A 22,381-nucleotide genomic window follows, 5' to 3' on the forward strand; every position below is an offset into this window, starting at 1 on the left:
CCCATCACCTGATGCCAATGCTGTTTCCAGCTGGAGGGAGCAGGGGCAGACTGCATATTAAGTTCTGTAGATCAGTGGTCCCCAACCTTTTTTTGGCTGGGGACCGGCAGGCGACGGCCACGCCCGCGCATTGTGCATGCATGGCCCGGCCGCACATGCGCGCATGCGCAATGCGCGGCCGTAATCACGCATGCGCGGCACTTTTGCTTGCGTGAAAGTGCTGGCATGCGCGATTTCGGCCGCGCAGCACGCATGTGCGCATGCGTGGCCCGGCAGCGCATGTGCGATGCGCGGCGCGGCCCTGATTCCCTCGCCCCCCCTCCCACAGTAAGAAGCTTCTCGGGCCGCAAGCTTGCGGCCTGGGAAGTTTTTTACTGCGGGGGGGGGCGGGGAGAGGGAACCGCGGCCCGGCGCCCTGGCCTTTGCGGCCCGGCACCGGGTCACGGACCGCAGGTTGAGGACCACTGCTGTAGATCAATCCTTCATACCTCTTCAGTTCTACGCATCTGATCTGTTTGGATGGCCTCATCGGACATCTGAGCTTTGCGTTGTAGCCTAGGTCTGCAAATAAATCTTAAGTTAGATCTCCTAGATTACGGACCTAGTAAGTTAGATCTCCTCCCCACCCTCCCTGCCGCTCTGATAGCAGGGATGGGAATAATGAGAGCTTCTGCCATGTTGGGATTGTTTTAAAGTCTTTTAATGGGTATTTCAATGGGGATAGGACTATTGTGACCCATCACGAGCCAACGGGGAGTGGCGGGAAATAAATCTAATAATAATAATAATAATAATAATAATAATAATAATAATAATAATAATAATAATAATAATAATAATAATAATATGAGGCCAGCCTTGTGGAAGGAGGTGGCTGCAAACCTGTCATTTGTCTTCACCCACTCCCCACATACCGTGGGGGCCTGAGGTTGCTCGGATTCCAGTTCTAGGAGTGATGGGGTCCCCTTTGACTAGAGAGACAGATTTTGGCCTTCAGGGAGGTCGCTTAAATTACGTCTGGGGCTGGGACAAGCAAATGGTTTTGGGGGAAGTGTCACATGGCCAGCAGTCTTGGGACCAGCATGAACATCGGCCTGGGTAAGTGGCATGGGCCCCACTTGCCTGAGCATTGGAGGCTAAGAATACTGCAGGTTCCAGGGCTGGGCTACTAGCAGATCCAGTCAGGTCTCAGTATGCTGGCACATGGGGTTACTCCAGTATGACATTTGGGGATCAGAAGGTATATGTACATCAGTGGTGGTTCACAATGTCACCATGGACTGCAACAGGATGGGTTCCGGTTGTTGTTGTAGGAAGGGTTCAGAAGTAAACAATGCTTTGAGTTTCTCAAAGGCAACCTGACAATTTTCTGTCCAGGCCAAGATTGATCTGGGCTTTCAGGCCTTGATTCCCCCCCCCCCCGTATTTCAGCAAATCCGTGAGGGGGAGCGCTACTTGAGCAAAGTTCGGAATAAAAGTTCTGTAGAAATTAGCGAGTTCCAAGAAGCTTTGTAGTTGTTTACGTGTACGAGGGGCCTCCCAACTTAATAAATCCTTCACTTTATTTGGATCCATCATCAACCCATGTGGGGAAATACGGTACCCCAGAAAGTCCACACTACTTTTATGGAACTCACACTTAGTTTAGCATACAACTGGTTATCCCAGAGGCGAATCAGGATTTCGTGTACTAGTACCACATGCTCCTCCATGGTCTCTTGAGTACAGCAAAATATCATCCAAATAAAAAAGGGGCCCCCCAGTAAAGCAAATCATGAAGGACCATTTATTAAGTTCATGAACACGCCAGGAGTGCCGGATAAACCAAATGGTTTCACGGGATACTCAAATTGCCCCAAGGGCAGTCAAATGTTCATTTCCTTTTTTAATTCGCACCCTGTAGTACGCTTCCCGTCAATCCAGTTTCGTGAAAATATTCCCCTTCCCCAACTGTCCCAACAAGTCCTTAATAAGGGGAAGGAGATAAGCGTTGGAGGTGGAAACAGCATTCAGCCCCCGATAATCTGTACATAAATGTAAAGTCCCGTCTTTCTTTTTCAGAAACAGCACTGGTGCTGCCATGTGGGAGGTGGCTGGGCGGATAAATCCTCATGCCAAATTTTTGTCCAAAAAGGCACACAATTCCACCGTCTCCCATGGGCTCATGGAATAAAGCTTGGCTTTAAGTAAGGGCTCCCCCGGTTTCAACTCAATAGCCCAATCTGTTTTGCGTTGGGGGGGCAACTTTTCATATTTTCGCTCCTCGAACACCTCACGCAAGTCCCAATATTCCTCGGGCAGCCCAGGCACTGACTGCTCTCCTGCACATTACGGCAAATTCCCACTGCCCCTCCTTGGGAGACTCCGGAGCGTCTCCCCAGCAATGATGCTTACACTAAACTAAACATAAGAACTCTGGCCCGCCCGCCAGTGGATACTAGGGTCATGTTTTCTTTGTTTTTATTTACACACACACACACACACACACACACACACACACACACATACATACATACATATATATATAAACAAAAACAAAATATAATTTTCATAAAGATAGAAATATAGAAATGAGGCAGTATAAGTTGTTAATACAGAGCAGTAAAATATAGTCATCATTTGTTACACTTAAACACCCTACATTAAATGTCTCCTTTTAGTTATGCTTTGAGTTTAGGCTGGGAGGCACTGCGGAGATATACTTAATAATAGATTCAACTTACATAGGAAATCTAAGACCCCGCATTAACTACACAATGGTATGAACTTTTGCCCAAAACTTATAAGCTTTTTCACATTTCCATCACATTTAGGAAAAGAAGCCTACTTTATTACCACATTTCCAACATTTGTTAACATAGTTTTTAGCAATTTTACCAGTCACTTTTGGTGTCACATACCACCTATAAAACATTTTATACTTGACACAGTCTAAGAGCCATCCTGACAGATATTCAACACCATATTTTCAGGTTTGAATTAAATGCTTAACACTGAACATTTCTTGTAGAACAGTATGAACTTTGGCCCTATAACTATACACTAATAAAGAAGAAAGGGAAAAAACCCCACTTTATCATGACATTTCCAGCACTTACAATTATATTGCCTTAAAAGTGTACAGAAGAAGAATAAAGAAAATATTTCAAACGTTGCTTCTCCTTTCCCTTCCCCAGTCTTCTCATATCGAGGCTTTCTGCATCTTGTTCTTCCCATAGACTTATATTCTGTCCAGTTAGACTTTGGCGTAGAAAGTGCAGTTGTACTCTTTTCCTCAGAATATTCTTGAGGCAGTTGCACCTCCTGGACTCCGACATCAGTACAATTTTTTTCCTGAGAAGCTCCTTTAAATCGATTACTTTCAAAACAGATCCATGTATCTTTTGGTTGATTCTTGTGTACTGTTGCTTTGAAATGGCTGTATGCCTTTTTAAGAAGGGTGTCCTTATCTGGGCTGCGAGGCTCCGACATCCCCTTATCCATCTCCAAAATTTCAGATTCCTCTTCTGCTGATGATTTCCCACCTTGATTAGTGGATTTCCCACCATGTTTCCCACCTTGTTTAGATTTCCCACCTTATTTCCCACCTTGTTTAGTGCTGTCATCAACCACGGTTAGAAACCGTCATTCCTGTTAGAAACGTCTTCCTTGCCGTCTTGGATTTCCTTGAAAATATTTTTAAGCAAACCTTCTGTAAATGCTTTCAAATCTTGGGTTTGTTTCTCTATTTGATCGGCCATTCTTTTTTAAATTAGACGTGTTTTAGGCTTATAAATCAACAACCAATCTCAGACAATTCTGCAAATAGCCAGTAGAGGTCCTATACAGTCGTAGGCAAAAGCGAAAGTCTGTTTAGTCCTCCGACGTTCTTCAGTGTAGTATGAAAAAAACAAACAAACAACAGAAGACCAAAAAACAGCACGGAAATTAAAAACAGGGCAATTCAGAACTAAAGCACTTTCAGCAAGTTGAATTTAGTATAGCCAAACAAGGTGTCCTTTAAGAGCTGGTCACACATCAAGATTTCCTGGCACTAGTAGATGACGTTTTGAAGTCAGTGAAGCCAATAGTCTCGTCCTGGAGCAGAGTTCTCGTGGGATCTTCCCAATCACGGTTCTTATCTCTTATCTCCGGAAACCAAAACAATTGCAGTAAAAGCTGTTGCTAGTTAATGTAAGTCCTCCTCTTCTACTTAAGAAAATTAGCCTGCCCCGTATCGAGGTGGCTACTCATGCAGAGCGAGGTGGAGGGAAAGAGAGAGGTGAAAAGCGGCTCGGACGGAGAGATTACTTGCTGTTATTTATTGAAGCGCTGATTAATGGCTTTCGTTGAGGCTGCCAGATGCTGTCCTCCACTCAGTCCACCGCGTTCACTTGCAGTAAATAAATCACAGAGGAGGGTTAAAGCAGTTTCTTTTCAGAGAGAAAGAAAGAAAAATAGTCCAAGATAGAATATGGCGGTTGTCCTCTTGACCTGAAACGCTGACAGCCTGTAATCTGGGGAGATAAACTCCCTAAAGGATTGGAGACGGCCCCAAGAGTTCACTAGGACTTCCTGGGTAGAAAGGTGAGGTGGGGTTTCAAGAAAATTGGAGATATGAAGAGAACGTTTCATGCAAAGATGGGTATGATAAGGGATCAAAATGGTAGGGACCTCACAGAAGCAGAAGACATTAAGCAAAGGTGGCAAAATTATACAGAACTATACAAGAGCGAGCTTAACATCCCTGATGACCACAATGGGGTAGTTACTGACCTGGAGCCAGACATACTGGAATGTGAAGTCAAATGGGCCTTAGGAAGTCTGAGCAACAATAAAGCTAGTGGTGGTGACAGCGTTCCAGTTGAACTATTCAAAATCTTAAAGGACGATGCAGTAAAAGTGCACTCAATATGCCAGCAAATTTGGAAAACTCAGCAATGGCCACAGGATTGGAAAAGGTCAGTTTACATTCCAATCCCAAAGAAGGGCAATGCCAAAGAATGTTCAAACTACCGCACCATTGCACTCATTTCTCATGCTAGCAAAGTTATGCTCAAAATCCTACAAGCTAGGCTCCAGCAATATGTGGACCGAGAACTTCCAGAAGTACAGGCAGGATTTCGAAGAGGCAGAGGAACTAGAGATCAAATTGCCAACATACGCTGGATCATGGAAAAAGCTAGGGAGTTCCAGAAGAACATCTACTTCTGCTTCATTGACTATGCTAAAGCCTTTGATTGTGTGGAGCACAACAAATTGTGGAAAGTTCTTAAAGAGATGGGAATACCAGAGCATCTTATTTGTCTCTTGAGAAATTTATGTGCAGGTCAAGAAGCAACAGTGAGAACTGAACATGGAATCACGGATTGGTTCAAAATTGAGAAAGGAGTTCGGCAAGGCTGTATAGTGTCGCATTGCCTATTTAACTTGCCTATTTAACTTGTATGTGGAGCACATCATGAGAAAGGCGGGATTAGAGGAGTCACAAATTGGGATCAAGATTGCAGGGAGAAATATCAACAACCTCAGATATGCAGATGATACCACTCTAATGGCAGAAAGTGAAGAGGAACTAAAGAGCCTGTTGATGCGGGTGGAGAGTGCAAAAGTTGGCTTGAAACTCAACATCAAGAAAACAAAGATCATGGCAGCCGGCCCTCTCAATTCCTGGCAAATAGATGGGGAAGAAATGGAGATAGTGACAGATTTTATTTTCCTGGGCTCCAAGATCACTGCAGATGGGGACTGCAGCAAAGGAATTAAAAGACGCTTGCTCCTAGGGAGGAAAGCTATGGCAAATCTTTAGGACAGCATCCTAAAAAGCAGAGACATCACCCTGCCAACAAAAGTGCGTTTAGTCAAGGCTATGGTATTCCCAGTTGCAATGTATGGCTGCGTAAGTTGGACAATAAGGAAGGCTGAGCGTCAAAGAATTGAGGCTTTTGAACTCTGGTGCTGGAGAAGACTCTTGCGAGTCCCTTGGACTGCAAGGCAAACAAACCGGTCAGTCCTAGAGGAGATCAGCCCTGACTGCTCTAGAAGGCCAGATCCTGGAGATGAAACTCAAATACTTTGGCCACCTCATGAGAAGGAGAAGAGCCTAATGCTGGGAGCGATTGAGGGCAAAAGAAGAAGGGGATGACAGAGAATGAGGTGGATGGATGGAGTCACTGAAGCAGTAGGTGCAAACTTAAAAGGACTCCAGGGAATGGTAGAGGACAGGAAGGCCTGGAGGATCATTGTCCATGGGGTCGCGATGGGTCGGACATGACTTCGCACATAACAACAGTAACAAAAATTGAAAGGGTACAGAGGAGAGTGACGAAGATGATCTGGGGCCAAGGGCCCAACCCTATCAAGATAGGTTGAGGGACTTGGGAATGTTCAGCCTGGAGAAAAGGAGGTTGAGAGGGGACATGATAGCCTTCTCTAAGTATTTGAAAGGTTGTCACTTGGAGGAGGGCAGGATGCTGTTTCTGTTGGCAGCAGAGGAGAGGACACGCAGTCAGGGGTTTAAACTTCAAGTACAATGATATAGGCTAGATATGAGGAAAAAATTTTCACAGTCAGAGTAGTTCAGCAGTGGAATAGGCTGCCTAAGGAGGTGGTGAGCTCCCCCTCACTGGCAGTCTTCAAGCAAAGGTTGGATACACACTTTTCTTGGATGCTTTAGGATGCTTAGGGCTGATCCTGCGTTGAGCAGGGGGTTGGACTAGATGGCCTGTATGGCCCCTTCCAATTCTATGATTCTATGATTCTATATTCATTAGAATGGTCCTGACCACTGCCTCACCCCCTTTTGAAAATTCTCCGTCCATCTGGGCAAAGTGAATAGGCCTCTGTAGGGGGTCCACTCCTACCCTCAATGTCTGAACGATATGTGGGTTCACTAACGTCCTTGTGCACCCACAGTCCAAAACCCCCTGCACACTAGATCTGGTCCCAGTCTTCAGGTCAAACAGAGTCACTGGGATTAACAGAAGGGGTATGTGACTTACCGAACGACTGCCCCTGCCTCTGACCTGCCAGTGGGGCTGTCTCACGCCAGGGGGTTGGGGTGACTGGCTTGGGGGTTGCTTTCGGTGTGGTTCCTTCTCCATAAGCAGACTTTTTCACCTTCCTGGAAGGACACTCCGCCAGGAAATGGCCCTGGCTACCACAGCCCAAGCACAGGCCCTTCTCACGGCGGTGAGCTCTTTCTGTTGCATCTGGAGTCGTCGGTTTCACCATTGAAGAAGAAGAAGAAGAAGAGTTTGTTCTTATATGCTGCTTTTCCCTACCCGAAGTAGGCTCAAAGCGGCTTACAGTCGCCTTCCCATTCCTCTCCCCACAACAGACACCCTGTGGGGTGGGTGAGGCTGAGAGAGCGCTGATATCACTGCTCGGTCAGAAGAGTTTTATCAGTGCTGTGGCGAGCCCAAGGTCACCCAGCTGGTTGCATGTGGGGGAGCGCAGAATCGAACCTGGGATGCCAGATTAGAAGTCCACACTCCTAACCACGACACCATACTGGCTCTCAAGGCCTTCTGAGATGCGCTGGGACATTTTGCAGACTTTTCACATGCATCGCGGGCATCCACCAACATCAGAATGCGCATCCTTCCTTTGATTTTTCCGGCCAGACGAATCCAACCCATGAAAGGCATGGACCCGATAGGTCTCCGACTACTCCGGCACCCATGCCACCAACTGGCAGAAGTCCCCTGTGTACTTGGACACTTACATGGACCCTTGACACAGCTTACAAAGCTCCTCCACTGCCAGATCCGCCACAAACGGGTCTTTAAAACGCTCCTGGAAGTCACACAGAAACAGGTCGAAATCCCGGGCCTCCAGGGTCGTGTAATCAAACAGGCTCACGTACCACTCCGCCGCTACTCCATCCAGGGCTTCCCCAGCAAAGTGCACCTGATCTGCCCGATCACGAAATAAAAAGCCGAAGTCTATCATGTAGCCCTGCATATTGGATCATGAAATGGACAAGTTTCTCAGGGGAACCGTTGTATTGAACCTGGAAGCATTGAATGCGTTGTTGGGGGTCCCAATCCATGCCCAACATTGGTTGCTGTGGAAACCCCAGTTGAATCAAGTGTGCGGGGGCTGCCGGACAGTTCCTTTGGGATTGCCGTCCATGAAGATGGCCTTTTTGGTAGCTGTTACTTCGGCCAGATGGGTGAGCGAAGTCATTGCGCTCAGGGCTGACTCCCCCTTTTTGTAGGTTTTCCCATCAAAGGTCCTTTTCTGACCTGACCCACAATTCCTCCCTAGAATCATAGAATCATAGAGTTGGGCGGGGCCATACAGGCCATATAGTCCAACCCCCTGCTCAACGCAGGATTAGCCCTAAGCATCCTAAAGCATCCAAGAAATGTGTGTATCCAACCTTTGCTTGAAGACTTCCAGTGAGGGGGAGCTCACCACCTCCTTAGGCAGCCTATTCCACTGCTGAACTACTCTGACTGTGAAAATTTTTTCCCTGATATCTAGCCTATATCGTTGTACTTGAAGTTTAAACCCATTACTGCGTGTCCTCTGCAGCCAACAGAAACAGCATCCTGCCCTCCTCCAAGTGACAACCTTCCAATGTTACTTTTAATCGTTATTTATATTATAAATGTAGTTTTGTAATCTTTTGATGCTTTATTGAAAGTTGTTTTGATGTTAAAGTCTGTATAACATTCTATGTAAGTTATATAGTATTCAGTGTAAGCAACCCAGAGCTGCAAAGAAATGGGCGGTATAGAAATCTAAATAAATAAATAAATAAATAAGTTGGAGGCACCCACTCTTGTTAGCATTTGCTGCTTCTCATTCATTTGGGCAGATGAGCAAAAACTATAAGTTGGTATATCAGTCATCATTCACTAGTCTGACCTCTGATTGGATAGCATCTTGCTATGTAACACTTGTAACATGGAGCCAGCACTTGTGCTTTCCCTTCTCTTTTACAAAAGAGAAGGACGCATGTTCTGTTGACTAACTTGGTGTAGTGGTTAGGAGAGGCAGCTTGATGTAGTGGTTAAGAGTGCGGACTTCTAATCTGTCATGCCGGGTTCGATTCTGCGCTCCCCCACATGCAACTAGCTGGGTGATCTTGGGCTCGCCACGGCACTGATAAAGCTGTTCTGACCGAGCAGTGATATCAGAGCTCTCTCAGCCTCACCCACCTCACAGGGTGTCTGTTGTGGGGAAAGGAAAGGGAAACCACTTTAAGCCTCCTTCGGGTAGAGAAAATCGACATATAAGAACTAATTCTTGTTCTTCTTCTTCTAACTGCTCCCTCCAGGAGGCAGTAGGAGCAGTGAGGACAGTAAAAGGCAAAAAGTGCCATTATCCCATAAGCCCCCTCTAAACTTTAAGAAGAGTTGTATTTTATACCATGCTTTTCACTACCTGAAGGAGTCTCAAAGTGGCCTTCCCTTCCTCTCTTCACAACAAACACTAGATGATGTTGAGAGAGCTCTGACAGGACTGCTTGGTGAGAACAGCTGTGGCTGTGACTGTGACTGGCCAAAGGGCACCCAGCTGGCTGCATGTGGAGAAGCAAGGAATCATACCCATCTCACCAAAGTAGAAGCCTCTGCTCTTAACTGTTAAGGCTGACAGAGTAGCAACAACACTTCTGGATTAATAGAAAGCTTTATTGCTAAGCAGATCAGAACACATAGATGTTCATAGTTGAATCTAATCAATACACAAAATGCATTCAGTTTTACTGGCTCATTTTCCCACCCAAAGCCAGAGAGCAAAAAGCCCCCTCCTGCAGGTGCCAGCCTGGGCTCGCGTCCAGGCGTGATAGCCGGGTCCTCTTGGCCTTGGATGTTACACAGCTACCCTTCCCAGAAAAAAACACAGTCTAGCTTAATTGTTACAACTAAATCACTACACAGGGTTGTTACACAGCCAGTGAAACAGACACACATTGATACAAGATGGAACCCCTCAAGTCAAGCATAAATCATGGCAGTGATCATGTGATCCTGACATTAACCACTACCTAAAGCTGGCTCTTAAACGCTACCAGAATTGACCTGGGTTTAGGAGTATTCTCTCTCTCTGTCTTTCAGCTTGTTCAACCCTACTCTAAACACTTTTGGTTGTGAGAACAGTGGAAAGCAACCCTGTCAGTGATGCAGATGTTTGGAACTGGGGGCTTTCCTAACTCCTGCAGACACTTCAGAAGCCAGTAGTCTGGATTTGGGATGTGGGGGGAGCCTGCCATCCTTGAACTGTTGCAATATGTCAGGTTCTTTTGCTCCTTCTTGCCTGCTCTGGTGTTAACACGGTTCCCCCCCCCCTCCGCTTTCAGCAGCAGCAGGAGATGCTGGCCGCAAAGCGTCAGCAGGAGCTGGAGCAGCAGCGTAAGCGAGAACAGCAGCGGCAAGAAGAGCTGGAGAAGCAGCGTCTGGAGCAGCAGCTACTTATCTTGCGCAACAAGGAAAAAAGCAAAGAGAGTAAATGCTTGATTTATGTTATATTTCTTTAGATTGCTGTATTCCAAGAGAGTCAGTTTTGGAGGTAAAGTAGCTATAAAATGGTATGTTTCTCAGTCTTTTTTTACAAAACAAATCAAAATAATCCCTTTATCCTGTTCTTTTAAAACTCAAAAAGAAAGGGAAGCACAACGAAATTTAAAATCCATTAAGATCTCCCATGACCAGCATATATTTAAAATTATACATTCAGTGACAACCAAAATTCATACAACAGTGGGAATCTTATTTCTGTGTATCTTTGATTGCCTCTCTCAATATGCCCTCAAGAGAACAATAAAATTATCAAGTGCTAATATGCTGAGGATCTCTGGCTCAAAAGAAGTGTGCCTGGCCTTGACCAGGCCCGGGACCTTTTCAGTCCTGACCCCATTCTGGTGGAATATGCGGCCTGCAGTGACCCGGATCCTGAAGGAACTACCAAAGTTCTGCACGGGCTGTAAAAACATTTATTTAAGAGCCAGGGTTATATACCAGTTAGCAAGCTAGCCAAGTTTCTTTTGCTGGAAGTTTTTAGGAAGTCATTGAATGAGCAGATGTCAAGACTGTGTGCCTTTTATACCCCCAAGAAACTGGGGGGGGGTGGCCTGGACTGGGTGGCCTTTTGTGGTCTTGTCTAACTCTGTGTGATTCTGATTTTGAAGTTCTTTCCTAGGAGCACCATCCTTAACACGCCCGCGGTGCCACAGGCGCCTCGGACTAAATAATTTGTTAAGCCCTTGGGGGGAGGGTTTTGTCCGTGATGAGGAAGGGGCCTGATTGGCCCCTTCCTCCGGACAGACCATCGGCCGGGCCAATCGGTAGGTGTGAAGCACCTGCCGATTGGCCCGGCTGATTCCCAGCCTGCTGCGCGGCTCGCAGTTGCTTCCTTAAGGGCAGCCTGACGCGGCAAGAGGCGCTCACCGCTTCAGGCCGCCCACAAAGGGAAGGCTGCCAGGGGCTCCCTGCCCGACGGCCTGACGCAGCGAGAGGCGCAAAGCGCCTATCACCGCATCAGGCCCCCGACAAAGGGAGCCCGCGGCAGCCAGGGGCTCCCTGGTCTAGCGCCCGCTGTATTTAGATACAGTGGGCTTGACTACTAGTCAAGAAATAAAGGGGGTCATTCTAAGTTTGACTTCAAGTTAAATGCATTTCTGGTGATTTGGGTGGTGGTGGTGGTGGTGGTGGTGGTGGTGGGGCTTTTTATGTCCAGATTTTTTTGAGGGAGGATCATCTTGAACATGAAAAGTCATCTTCTTTTTGAGGTAAATGTGGTCACTGTTTTACAGAGGTGTAATTCTAGGTGACAGTAAAGTAAGGATATTATGACCATGCTACTTTCCATCTGGTCAGAGATGCGAGGGGGTGAAGACCAATCAAGTTCTCATCTTCTGCTTCTCCAGAACAAAGTACTTCTGCCCTCAATAGTGGAAACTTGCTAAGATATTCACCTTACCACTCAATCAAGTGTGCCACTCTCATATAGCTCTGAGGGAGCACAAAATACTGACTAGACATTCCTGGATAAGATGATACCTGTGCCCATTTACATTGGCCCATTGGATTGTTCTGTGTCTAAATAATGTATATTCAGTGCAGAACAATAAAACGTGGCCAGTAGAACTTCATTAACCCTGTCACAAAGATTGCTTCCAAAGGGCATGCCCCTGCAAGGGCATGCCCCTCTCCACCCATGTTGGAGTTGATTCCAAATTTAAGTATAGCCTGGAAGGTTCTGATAGAAGAGTAGAATATACAGTGCACTGGTGTGAAATACGGCATGTTAACAAAAATTAAGATGGAATCTGTTGTTACTCTTTTTGCAGGGGCCAATATGTGCAAGTAGGTAGGATGCTTTTTGGAATTTTAACAGAGCCCATCTTCCTACTGGTGGTTCAGCCTGCATGTTTGCAGGCCGACAGTCTTTTTTCCCCTTTGTTTTCCGCAGGTGCTATCGCCAGTACTGAAGTGAAACTGAAACTTCAGGAGTTCCTTCTCAGCAAGTCAAAAGAGCCTGGTGCACTGGGCAGCTTGAACCATTCCCTCCCTCAGCACCTCAAATGCTGGTAAGTGTCACCTCTCCCACCCACCACCCACCTCGAATTTACAGGGCTTCAGCCCTGAAATGAGCAAAGTAGAAAAGAATGGCTCTGAGCATGAGCCAAAATCTAATGTTCACTTCTGAGTGACTGTATCTTGCTCCTGCCCACCTGTAGTTAAGAAGTCACTCTTAAAGTTGAGAGGGTGTGTCTGTACCTGTAGCATGTGTATGTTGCATAAATTAACCAGTTTGTTTGTATACATTTTTGTCTGAGTCTTTATATCTTAGCTGGGGCAAACAGACTTATCCTTTGAACACTTCTGAAATTTCCTTGATTGTGACTACCACGTAAATGTGGATGGTAAATTTGCCAGCCAGTGGGGTATAGTGGTTAGAGAATCAGATGAGACAGGGGAGACTTGGGTTCAAATCCTCACTCAGTAGTGAAACTGAGTGATTGTGGGATAATTGTTCTGTCTCAACTTAAGCTGTCTCATAAGGTTATTGTGTGAGAATACGCACTCTTCCTCTTGATATTTTCATAGCAATCCAGATGATGAGGGCCAGTGTGAGGCATTTCTTTACTCCCCTGCCCCCCCCCTTGCTGAAGTTTGTTTCTGCAAAATAGTTATTCATGAAAGAAACTGCTGTTAATACTTCAAGCTAGAGAGAGGAAGGTAGTTTGGAAGTAAGTAACCACATCCTTGGAAAGGCTTAGAAAGGGCTGTCAGCCCTCTGGGGAAACCATGTGCTCTCTCTCAAAACTTGGCCAATCACTTCACAGTTTACTATAGGTGAGATGGAGCCAATGAGAATGTACTGCTGTCTTCCAAAACAGTAGTGTTGTGACTAATAAAATCAGAGTCCAGAAGCACCTTTAAACCCAACAAAGATTTATTCAGGGCGTGAGCTTTCGAGTGCAAGCACTCTTCCTCAGACTAGGTAAGGAAGATCACGTTTCCTGTTCCTCTATTGTTCTGGCTTATCAAAAACAGCATGCTTATATATGCACACAATATGTGCACATACACAGGCTTGAGGAAGGTGAAGATGTGAAAGATTCTATTTTGGGGAAAAGAGATATACTAGAGAAAGGATTTGTATCAGATCAGATGGAGCTCTCAAAGCAATGGATAGCTCACTCACTCTTGTAATGTAATTGAAAATATATACAAAAGACAATTTCATTTTTTGTTTTACTCTCGGTTAGCCTATCCAGAATAATTATCACATTTATTTCCATATTCCAGCGAATATGGACACTAAGGACACATGCTCCAGTGACTACTAAATATTAATTACTTCCAGAGGAGTATACAACGGAGTCTTGCGGTGTCTTAGATACATTGGTTGAAGCAAGACCTAACCCAAATAAGTTTATGCAGCAGCAAATATTTTTATAAGGTGCCACAAGTCTCTCTTTAATTTGTTATTTATCCTACCACCTTGGAGTACTTGTGGATGAGGCAGTGTGATGCAGCGGTAAAAAAGGCGAATGCCATTTTGGGCTTTATCAACAGGGGCATCAAATCAAAATCACAAGATGTCATAGTCCCATTGTATACGGCACTGGTCAGACCACACCTGGAGTACTGTGTGCAGTTCTGGAGGCATCACTTCAAGAAGGATGTAGATAAAATTGAAAGGGTACAGAGCAGAGTGACGAGGATGATCTGGGGCCAAGGGACCAAGCCCTATGAAGATAGGTTGAGGGACTTGGGAATGTTCAGCCTGGAGAAAAGGAGGTTGAGAGGGGACATGATAGCTCTCTTTAAGTATTTGAAAGGTTGTCACTTGGAGGAGGGCAGGATGCTGTTTCTGCTGGCTGCAGAGGAGAGGACACGCAGTAATGGGTTTAAGCTTCAAGTACAACGATATAGGCTAGATATCAGGAAAAAGTTTTTCACAGTCAGAGTAGTTCAGCAGTGGAATAGGCTGCCTAAGGAGGTGGTGAGCTCCCCCTCACTGGCAGTCTTCAAGCAAAGGTTGGATACACACTTTTCTTGGATGCTTTAGGATGCTTTGGGCTGATCCTGCGTTGAGCAGGGGGTTGGACTAGATGGCCTGTATGACCCCTTCCAACTCTATGATTCTATGTTTCTACCACATTTTAATCCCACATACATGGGTCTCTCCTTTTATACTGAAACTAGTAATCAAGCCCACTGTAAAAAAATACAGCAGGCGCTAGGCAAGGGAGCCCGCTGCCGGGGGCTCCCTTGGCCGGCGGCTTCGCGCCTCTCACCGCGTCAGGCCACTGCGAAGCGCCTGCCAATTGGCCCGGACGATGGTTTGTCCGGAGGAAGGGGCCAATCGGCATCCTTCCTCATCCCGGACAGAGCCCGCCCTAACTCCTCCCACAAAGCCCTTACGGCTTTATTTAGTGTTAAGAAGATAACCAGTCATGACTGATAGCTTATAGGTGGAGCACATGCAATGGTTCCCCACAAGAAACATCTGTTAGAATCTTCCTCAACCTTTGAGCTTTTTTATGTAAGAGTATGTAGAACATAGTTGTCTACCACAGCCTTTCTCAACTTACAGTTGAGAAATCCCTGAAACATTTTTCAGTCTTTGAGAAACTCCAGAAGTGCTGCAGTCATGTAAATATGGCGGAGAAACATAGTTGTGTACACTCCTACCTGGGACCCTTCCCTTCCCCACCTCCTCCAGGCCCCTCATTAGGCCATTTTTGAAGGGGGGGTGCAGGTCGACTTGACAATATCACCTGATAAATGTTTGACAAATTGTAAAAAATATATAAGGAAGGCTGAGCATCAAAGAATTGAGGCTTTTGAACCTCAATTCTACAGGTTAGGAGGTCTGTGGATCTGCTAACCAATGCATTCACGTTGTTTTTTTCCTTATACCTTTCTCCAGGGGAGCTCACCATACCTCATTGGACCAGAGTTCTCCTCCCCAGACAGGAAGTCCGGGAACACCACCCTCTTGCAAACTACCGTTACTTGGCACTTACGACAGCAGAGACGACTTTCCACTCCGGAAAACTGGTCAGCAAATGATATTGGTGTTGGAATAAAAAAGAAAACTGAGCTGGGATTGAAAGAAGTCCTGCATTGCATGCTGGGTGGGAGAGTGATGTGGGGTGCATTCTCTTTTGGCTTGTAAAGACCAGCCATGGGCGCCTTCATTTAGAGGCTCTCATTAATAATATTATTGACAAGCTTTGTAGAAGTTCCGCTACTTCTTGAAATGTGGCTCTCATGCACAAACTCATTTTGTGTGGATATTTGTTAAAATAAAGCATTCTGCATTTAACCTTGGCTCCCTGCTAGGCTTCTTGTTCAAAAAGGATTAGGAAAGCATATTGTGTAGACAAGCTCTGCAAATTTAGATGCAACTAGAGATTCTTTACCAAAGATCAGCTGTTGTTGTTGTTAGGTGCGAAGTTGTGTCCGACCCATCATGACCCCATGGACAATGATCCTCTAGGCCTTCCTGTCCTCTACCATCCCCAGAGTCCATTTAAGTTTGCACCAACTTCTTCAGTGACTCCATCCAGCCGCCTCATTCTCTGTCATCTTCTTTTGCCCTCGATCGCTCCCAGCATTAGGCTCTTCTCCAGGGAGTCCTTCCGTCTCATGAGGTGGCCAAAGTATTTGAATTTCATCTTCAGGATCTGGCCTTCTAAGGAGCAGTCAGGGCTGATCTCCTCTAGTACTGATCAGCTAGTGGCATGTTAATACCTGGGTTGCCAGCTCCATATTGGGGATTTAGGGGGTGAAGCCTGAGGAAGGCAGGAATGAAAAGGGGTACAATTCAAGAGCAACCATTTTCTCTAGGTGAACTGATCTCTGTCACCTGGAGATCAATTGTAATCCCAGTTCTGATAACACCTGGAGGTTGGCAACCCCTTAGAGTGATTCTCCTTCCTACATTGTCTTCTATTTCTGACTTTCAGTGAAAACTCTTCTCAGTCAGTGAGCTTTGGTTTCTGTTTTAAGTCTTTGGGAAGTTTTTACATCTGCTGATTTGTGTTGGTTTGGGGTTTGGGATTCTTTGATGTTCGTATTTCATACAGTTTTTAAATTTATTGTATGCTGCCTTGCAGATCCAGTAATGAATGGAAGGGCAGGAGGGAAATATTTTAATATGAAAATAAATAAATAAATAAAATGAATGTAACAGCACAGCTGTTCCTTGCAAGAAGTTCCTTGTAAACAAGTTTTTTTGGGGGGAGGGAGCCCAGCTGTAACATGAGACCAGAGCTCCTTTCTAGAACTAAATTTCTTTGGAAATTATTGAAGTATTCTATGCTTATTGTATGCTGACCTAGTTTGTCAGACCAGAGCTTTTTTTGCTTGCAAATAGAATTTCAAAAGCATTGCGTATGAATTCAATGAATCTGAGAGACATAATAAAGTTGTTTTGCTTAGCCTCTAATGCATATTTTTGAATGTGATCTGAATGAGTTAACAGTAAAAAAATATTAATTTGTATTATTTTTGAAAGAGAACTAGTTGAGAAGAAGGTAGATTTCCCAACTGCCTGGGCTTGGTGGGGAGTATTCGACCCTCAACCCCAGCCTCCTGCCCTTGGGAAACTAAGGAGTAGGAAGGGGAAAAAATGTCCTCTGTAGAGAGGCTGTAGGAACATTTCTCCTAGACTCTATGATTTTTACCGTAAAGTTTAGGGGATATTCCTAGAACATCAAACACCACCATTTCCAGGCATGGCCCCTTCCCACAAATCTACCTCATTTGCCAAGACAGTGTTGTGAACCCTAGAAGATGAGGGCTGAGATCTTCTAGATGAGGTGGAAAGAAGAATTTGCATCAGACTTTTCTAGTATAGCTGGACAGACGAATGCTGTGGCTATGCTGCGACTCTAGCATATACATAGTTTTGCATTTGTAAAGGCTACAGAAAGGGAAACTTCTTGGTTTGTGAAGATCATAGGCCATATTAGATATGAATGGGATACCTCTGCATGTAAAAAATCTCTCTGTGCATGTCCAGACCTCTGCCCGATTTTGGTTTCTATCAACTCTTTGCTCTTGTAGACCTACATATGGCATGACCTCTGTGGGATCTGAATTATATCACCAAGCAAGGCTGCCACTGTAGATTAGCCTGGCCACTGTGAGGTAGAGCTGTTTTCTGAAATGCATTGTTTTAGTTTAAAGAGGTTTGATATCTCCATTGGGATTAGGGATGCCAGTCTTTAGGTGGGGCTTAGGGAGCCTCTGATTTTACAGTGCATCTCAAGGCAACAGAGATCAGATCCCCTGGAGAAAATGGCTGCTTTGGAGGGTGGACTTCATAGCATTATAGTCCATTGAGGTCCCTCCCTGCCCCAAATCTCACTCACTTCCCAGCTCTATCTCCAAAGTCTCCAGGTATTTCCCAACCCAGATCAGGCAACCCTAATTGGGATTGTGAATGACTAGTATCAGTGCAAGCATAGTTTCCTGTCTTTCACCATCTTCACCTTCATCTGTCTGCCTGGCCAACAACCTGGATGTTTCTTCGGCTTGTCTTCTCATTGGCCCCCATTGGCCCCTTTCATTTCAGCATCAGAACCCAACTTGAAAGTGCGGTCACGGTTAAAACAGAAGGTTGCGGAGAGGCGGAGCAGCCCCTTGCTGCGGAGAAAGGATGGGACCGTCATCAGCACCTTCAAAAAGCGAGCAATTGAAATTACAGGTGAGAGAAAGTAAGTCTGGCTAGGGAGAAGACAGCCAGGCTGGGATAATGGGTGGGGTGGGTGTATATGCAACCAAAATCAGTAGGCATGGATGAGGTTAGAATACTCCTCCCTCAGGTTCCCTATACAGGTGGGCTTTCTGTTCTGCATTCTCAATATTTTAGAAAATCTGGGATGTGCTTGCCAAGATAGCATTTAGTTCGACTCTCAGAACACTTCTTCACAGTAAAGGCAGATGTGCCTATGAAAAATACCACGAGTGGGTTGTTTGGTGGGAAAGTAAAAAAAAACCAGGGTCCCCTTCCCTGGTTTTTTTGGCCTATTAGGTCAAACTGTACTCTGTACAGGGGGGGGGGGAGTTGGCTTCATGGTTCAGAGGACAGATGCACTATTGGTATAAGTACCTCAGTTCGGTCACTTTAGCGAAGTAGAATCAAAATACAGCCAGTTAAACTTGGTCCTATTTCAGAGCTGGAAATTTTTTATATTGCTTAGAGCCTTTGCTATTGATAAAACCCCTGTAAAATGAGGGAATACCAGAATCCTGTCCAGCACTGCTTGGGTGATATATTTGTGCAGCATTGCTTGTTGGAAGCATTTTTTCTGAATAATTTTCTCTGGATCACTCTTATTCCATATCAAGATTTAAACAGGAAATAAACAAGACTTATGCTTTATTGTATACATAGAAGAAATTGGGCATGAATGGATCGTTGGTTCTTTTCTGTCATATATTATTTTTGTGCGCTCCTTTCTCCAAAGGCCAGCTCCTTGCTCAAAAAGCAAGAAGTAGATTTGCAACTGATATAAGAACTGTGTGTAGGGACTGATACAACCATTGTATACATTTCTTCTCTGGAAGTGAAAGGAAGGAAGAGTAAGGTGTAGCTTCATGACTGTCTCAAAGGGTAGACAATTAGTGTGGTGCTTGTGCTGAAACCCACCAGATAATTTCTTCCTGATCTCAGTCCTATAGATACGGTTGTTCATGTAGATGTCCAAATAGTCAATGAATATTCTTTTAACTACCTGGCTTACTGTTTTGTTTTTGTTTTGTTTTTAGCAGAATTTTTGTTTTATTTTCCAAAATTAAAGATGAAACAGTACGAATAATCTACATTATTAATACAGAAAAGGATAGGTTATGCTCTTCATTTGATACACTTAATTCCCCATTCCAGTACCCTTTTAGATTATTTTCTTAAGTAATTCAGATAAGGGTCCCATTGTTCTTGAAAGGCCTGGTTTCTCTGCAGATCGCATAAATCTTTCGCCTTTTATCACTTACTGTTGAAGTTATCTATATGTCTTTATATTCAGTTTTCTCTCAGAAGATACTCCTCAATGGGCACATTAACCTCCAATGCACTCCCCCCACCCATACACACACTTCTTGGACATTTCAAGGATAATGTTATCATAGTACTTTATCATTTGCTACCTTGATCATGGGGCATAAAGTAAAAAAAAGAAGCAGTAAAAACAGCAGTGTGCAGGATAGAAGTGAGCCTGTATACATTCAGCCCCAGAAGGGATGTAGGATTTTGGCAACGTGCTAGGGTAATCAGCAGATCTCCATGTTTTTACCCATAAATTAGAGTGTCAGTCTGAAGTGACATCACTTCCAGAATTGCATACAGCCCCGGCCCCAAAATCCTCCAGGGGCACAATGTTTTAAGATGCTTTGAGCTGCCGTTGTGGAGATGTGTATGCGTAAATAAATGTGTATGTGTGAATTAAGATTGGACAACACGTGTCCCTGCCCTCTTGGGGCTCCCGGACGACATCCGGAACTTCCCCACTGTACTGGGGCTCTTGGGCGGTGGAGCAGAGAATTCCCCCCTTCCCGCTCACAGGCAGGAGGGGAGGCACACCGGCTCCCAAGCCTCGAGTGGGGAAAGGTAGTCATGTGTGGCCACAGTGTACTGAGCCCTGTATGTGGCAGAGGAAGCACCATCTTTGAGCATTCCAGTTCTGACGCCATGGCCTCAGCCCCAAACAGAGTGGGAAGGGCAGCAGTGGCTGCAGTGCCAAGCCTTGCAGCAACAGCTGCCATGAACCCAACCCTGAAGAGAGTGGGGAGGATGGCAGCGATGCTGAGCCTCATGGTAGGCGGCAGGGCTGCCAATTCCCCGAATGCGGTGAGGGAAACCACCTCAGCAGCTGTGGCTCTTTCGGTGACTGTAGCTCAGGCCTACACAGCAGCCAAGGAGACCTCCTCAGCCCCAGTGGTGACTCCTGCCCCAGTGGTGGGTTCAGGCAGTGTTGGAGAAAGCTGCGCTGCTGCCTAAAGGCAGCTGAACCCTGGGGGAAGGTGGGCTGGGGGTGAGGAGAGAATGTAACCCTGGGCTCCTGCAGGGCAGAGGGCACATGGAAGACAGAGAAGGGAGAGGAAAGCTGCCACTGCCCCAAAGACCCTCAGCCCACAGACCTACCTGGGAGGGCAGAACAGCCAGGAAGCAGCCCTGGAGTGGCTAGAGGACAAGAGTGTCTGTCCTGGATGAGGGCCTGGAGGGAGAGAAAGGCAAGTCAGCAGGGAAAGAGTTCAAGTAAACTTTGTTGGGCTGTTTGGGGGAGGGACCAGGAAAAAGGGGAGAGGTTAAAAGGAAGAGGAAAGGAAGGAAGGGGGGGTGGTAGGGAGTGAGCGCAGGTGGAGAGAAGGACAGTGGGAAGGAAAGGGAGACAGAAACCAAGGAAGGCTCATATCAGGGAGAGTCTGGCTTTTAGCATCCAAGCTCCAAAAGGGCTCAACCCCTGCAGCAACAGTTGAGGGGTTTAGGTCCGAAGACCCAGGCACGTTGATTGATAGTGATGCCTCCGGTGGGTCAGACTGTTCACCTGGGAGATCTACAAGGAATATGAAGAAACAAATTATAGCTCCAACCCTGGGCTTGCCTTCTGTATCCCACCAAGCTTCTCCAATAAAGCTCTGCACGTCTACAGGTGCAACACAAGCAGTATTATGTCCAGCTTCTTTTGGGACCAGTGGGATATGGGGACCTCAACATCAGGGTGCACTTCCCAAGCATCACAGAATGGTGGAGAATGCAGACACCGCCACCCCGCTAGGTAGACTAGTTCCACATTTCCCCACATCCTGAAGCTGGACCAGCCTTTGGCGCTGTACCCGCATGTCAATGGCCCAGGCAACCTCCGTGGAGGGAATCCAAGAAGAAACCCCCATGGAAGTGACCAGAACAATGCTGTCACAGCAAGCTGCAATGGATTTTTAACAGTTTGGCTGGTGGTTGGCCGAGTATCAGGCTCAACTGGTGAGGGAGGTGAACCAACATCAGAGGGACTCACAGGCTGTCCTAGTGCACATCCTACAGCAGATGGTGGAAGCCATGAGGCCTGCCTCCCCCACTGGTCTGGGACTCGGACCGCCTTTGTGGACACCTTTGACAAAGCTCAACACAGAGGACAATATTGAGTTGTACCTTGAGATGTTTGAATGGACAGCAGAAGTAGCTCAATGGACAAGGAGTCAGTGAGTATTAAGGTTAGGGCCCTACCTGACAGGGTAGGTGTTAGCAGGTCTGCAAGACCTGGAACTGCCGGAGGCCAAAGATTATGATAAAGTGAAGACAGCCATCCTGCATCAGAGATTTCCAGGGAAACGTACAGGTAGCATTTTTGATGGGTTACTTTCTAACCTGGTACCTGACCACAGGCCCTGGTGTTCACCTTAAAGCAGAGGTAGTCAACCTGTGGTCCTCCAGATGTTCATGGTCTACAATTCCCATGAGCCCCTGCCAGCAAATGGAATTGTAGACCATGAACATCTGGAGGACCACAGGTTGACTGTTGTTGTTAGGTGCGAAGTCGTGTCTGACCCATCGCGACCCCATGGACAATGATCCTCCAGGCCTTCCTGTCCTCTACCATTTCCTGGAGTCCATTTAAGTTCGCACCGACTGCTTCAGTTACTCCATCCAGCTACCTCATTCTCTGTCGTCCCCTTCTTCTTTTGCCCCCAATCACTCCCAGCATTAGGCTCTTCTCCAGGGAATGCTTCCTTCTCATGAGGTGGCCAAAGTATTTGAGTTTCATCTTCGAGATCTGGCCTTCTAAGGAGCAGTCAGGGCTGATCTCCTCAAGGGACTCATAGGAGTCTTCTCCAGCACCAGAGTTCAAAAGCCTCAATTATTTGACGCTCGGCCTTCCTTATGGTCCAACTTTCGCAGCCATACATTGCAACTGGGAAGACCATAGCCT

The 22,381-nt window shown here is 46.0% G+C and overlaps 1 protein-coding gene across 9 annotated transcripts in view; it reads left to right on the forward strand.

The window, feature by feature from the left end:
- Nucleotides 1-22,381, forward strand: part of HDAC5 (histone deacetylase 5) — a 285,336-nt gene that overhangs the window by 135,873 nt on the left and 127,082 nt on the right. For 7 of the 9 annotated variants that reach the window (XR_013227134.1, XM_077315952.1, XM_077315956.1 and 4 more), the window contains 4 exons: nt 10,292-10,436; nt 12,403-12,520; nt 15,376-15,506; nt 18,031-18,162. Coding sequence is in view for 8 of the 9 variants with exons in the window: in XM_077315952.1 (XP_077172067.1) it covers nt 10,292-10,436; nt 12,403-12,520; nt 15,376-15,506; nt 18,031-18,162 (526 nt within the window). In the remaining variant the exon portion in view is untranslated. The remainder of the gene's footprint in view (nt 1-10,291; nt 10,437-12,402; nt 12,521-15,375; nt 15,507-18,030; nt 18,163-22,381) is intronic. The other 2 variants (XM_077315953.1, XM_077315958.1) reach the window with 1 other exon arrangement.

This window comes from Paroedura picta, chromosome 16, assembly GCF_049243985.1.
Source record: "Paroedura picta isolate Pp20150507F chromosome 16, Ppicta_v3.0, whole genome shotgun sequence".
NCBI lineage: Eukaryota > Metazoa > Chordata > Lepidosauria > Squamata > Gekkonidae > Paroedura > Paroedura picta.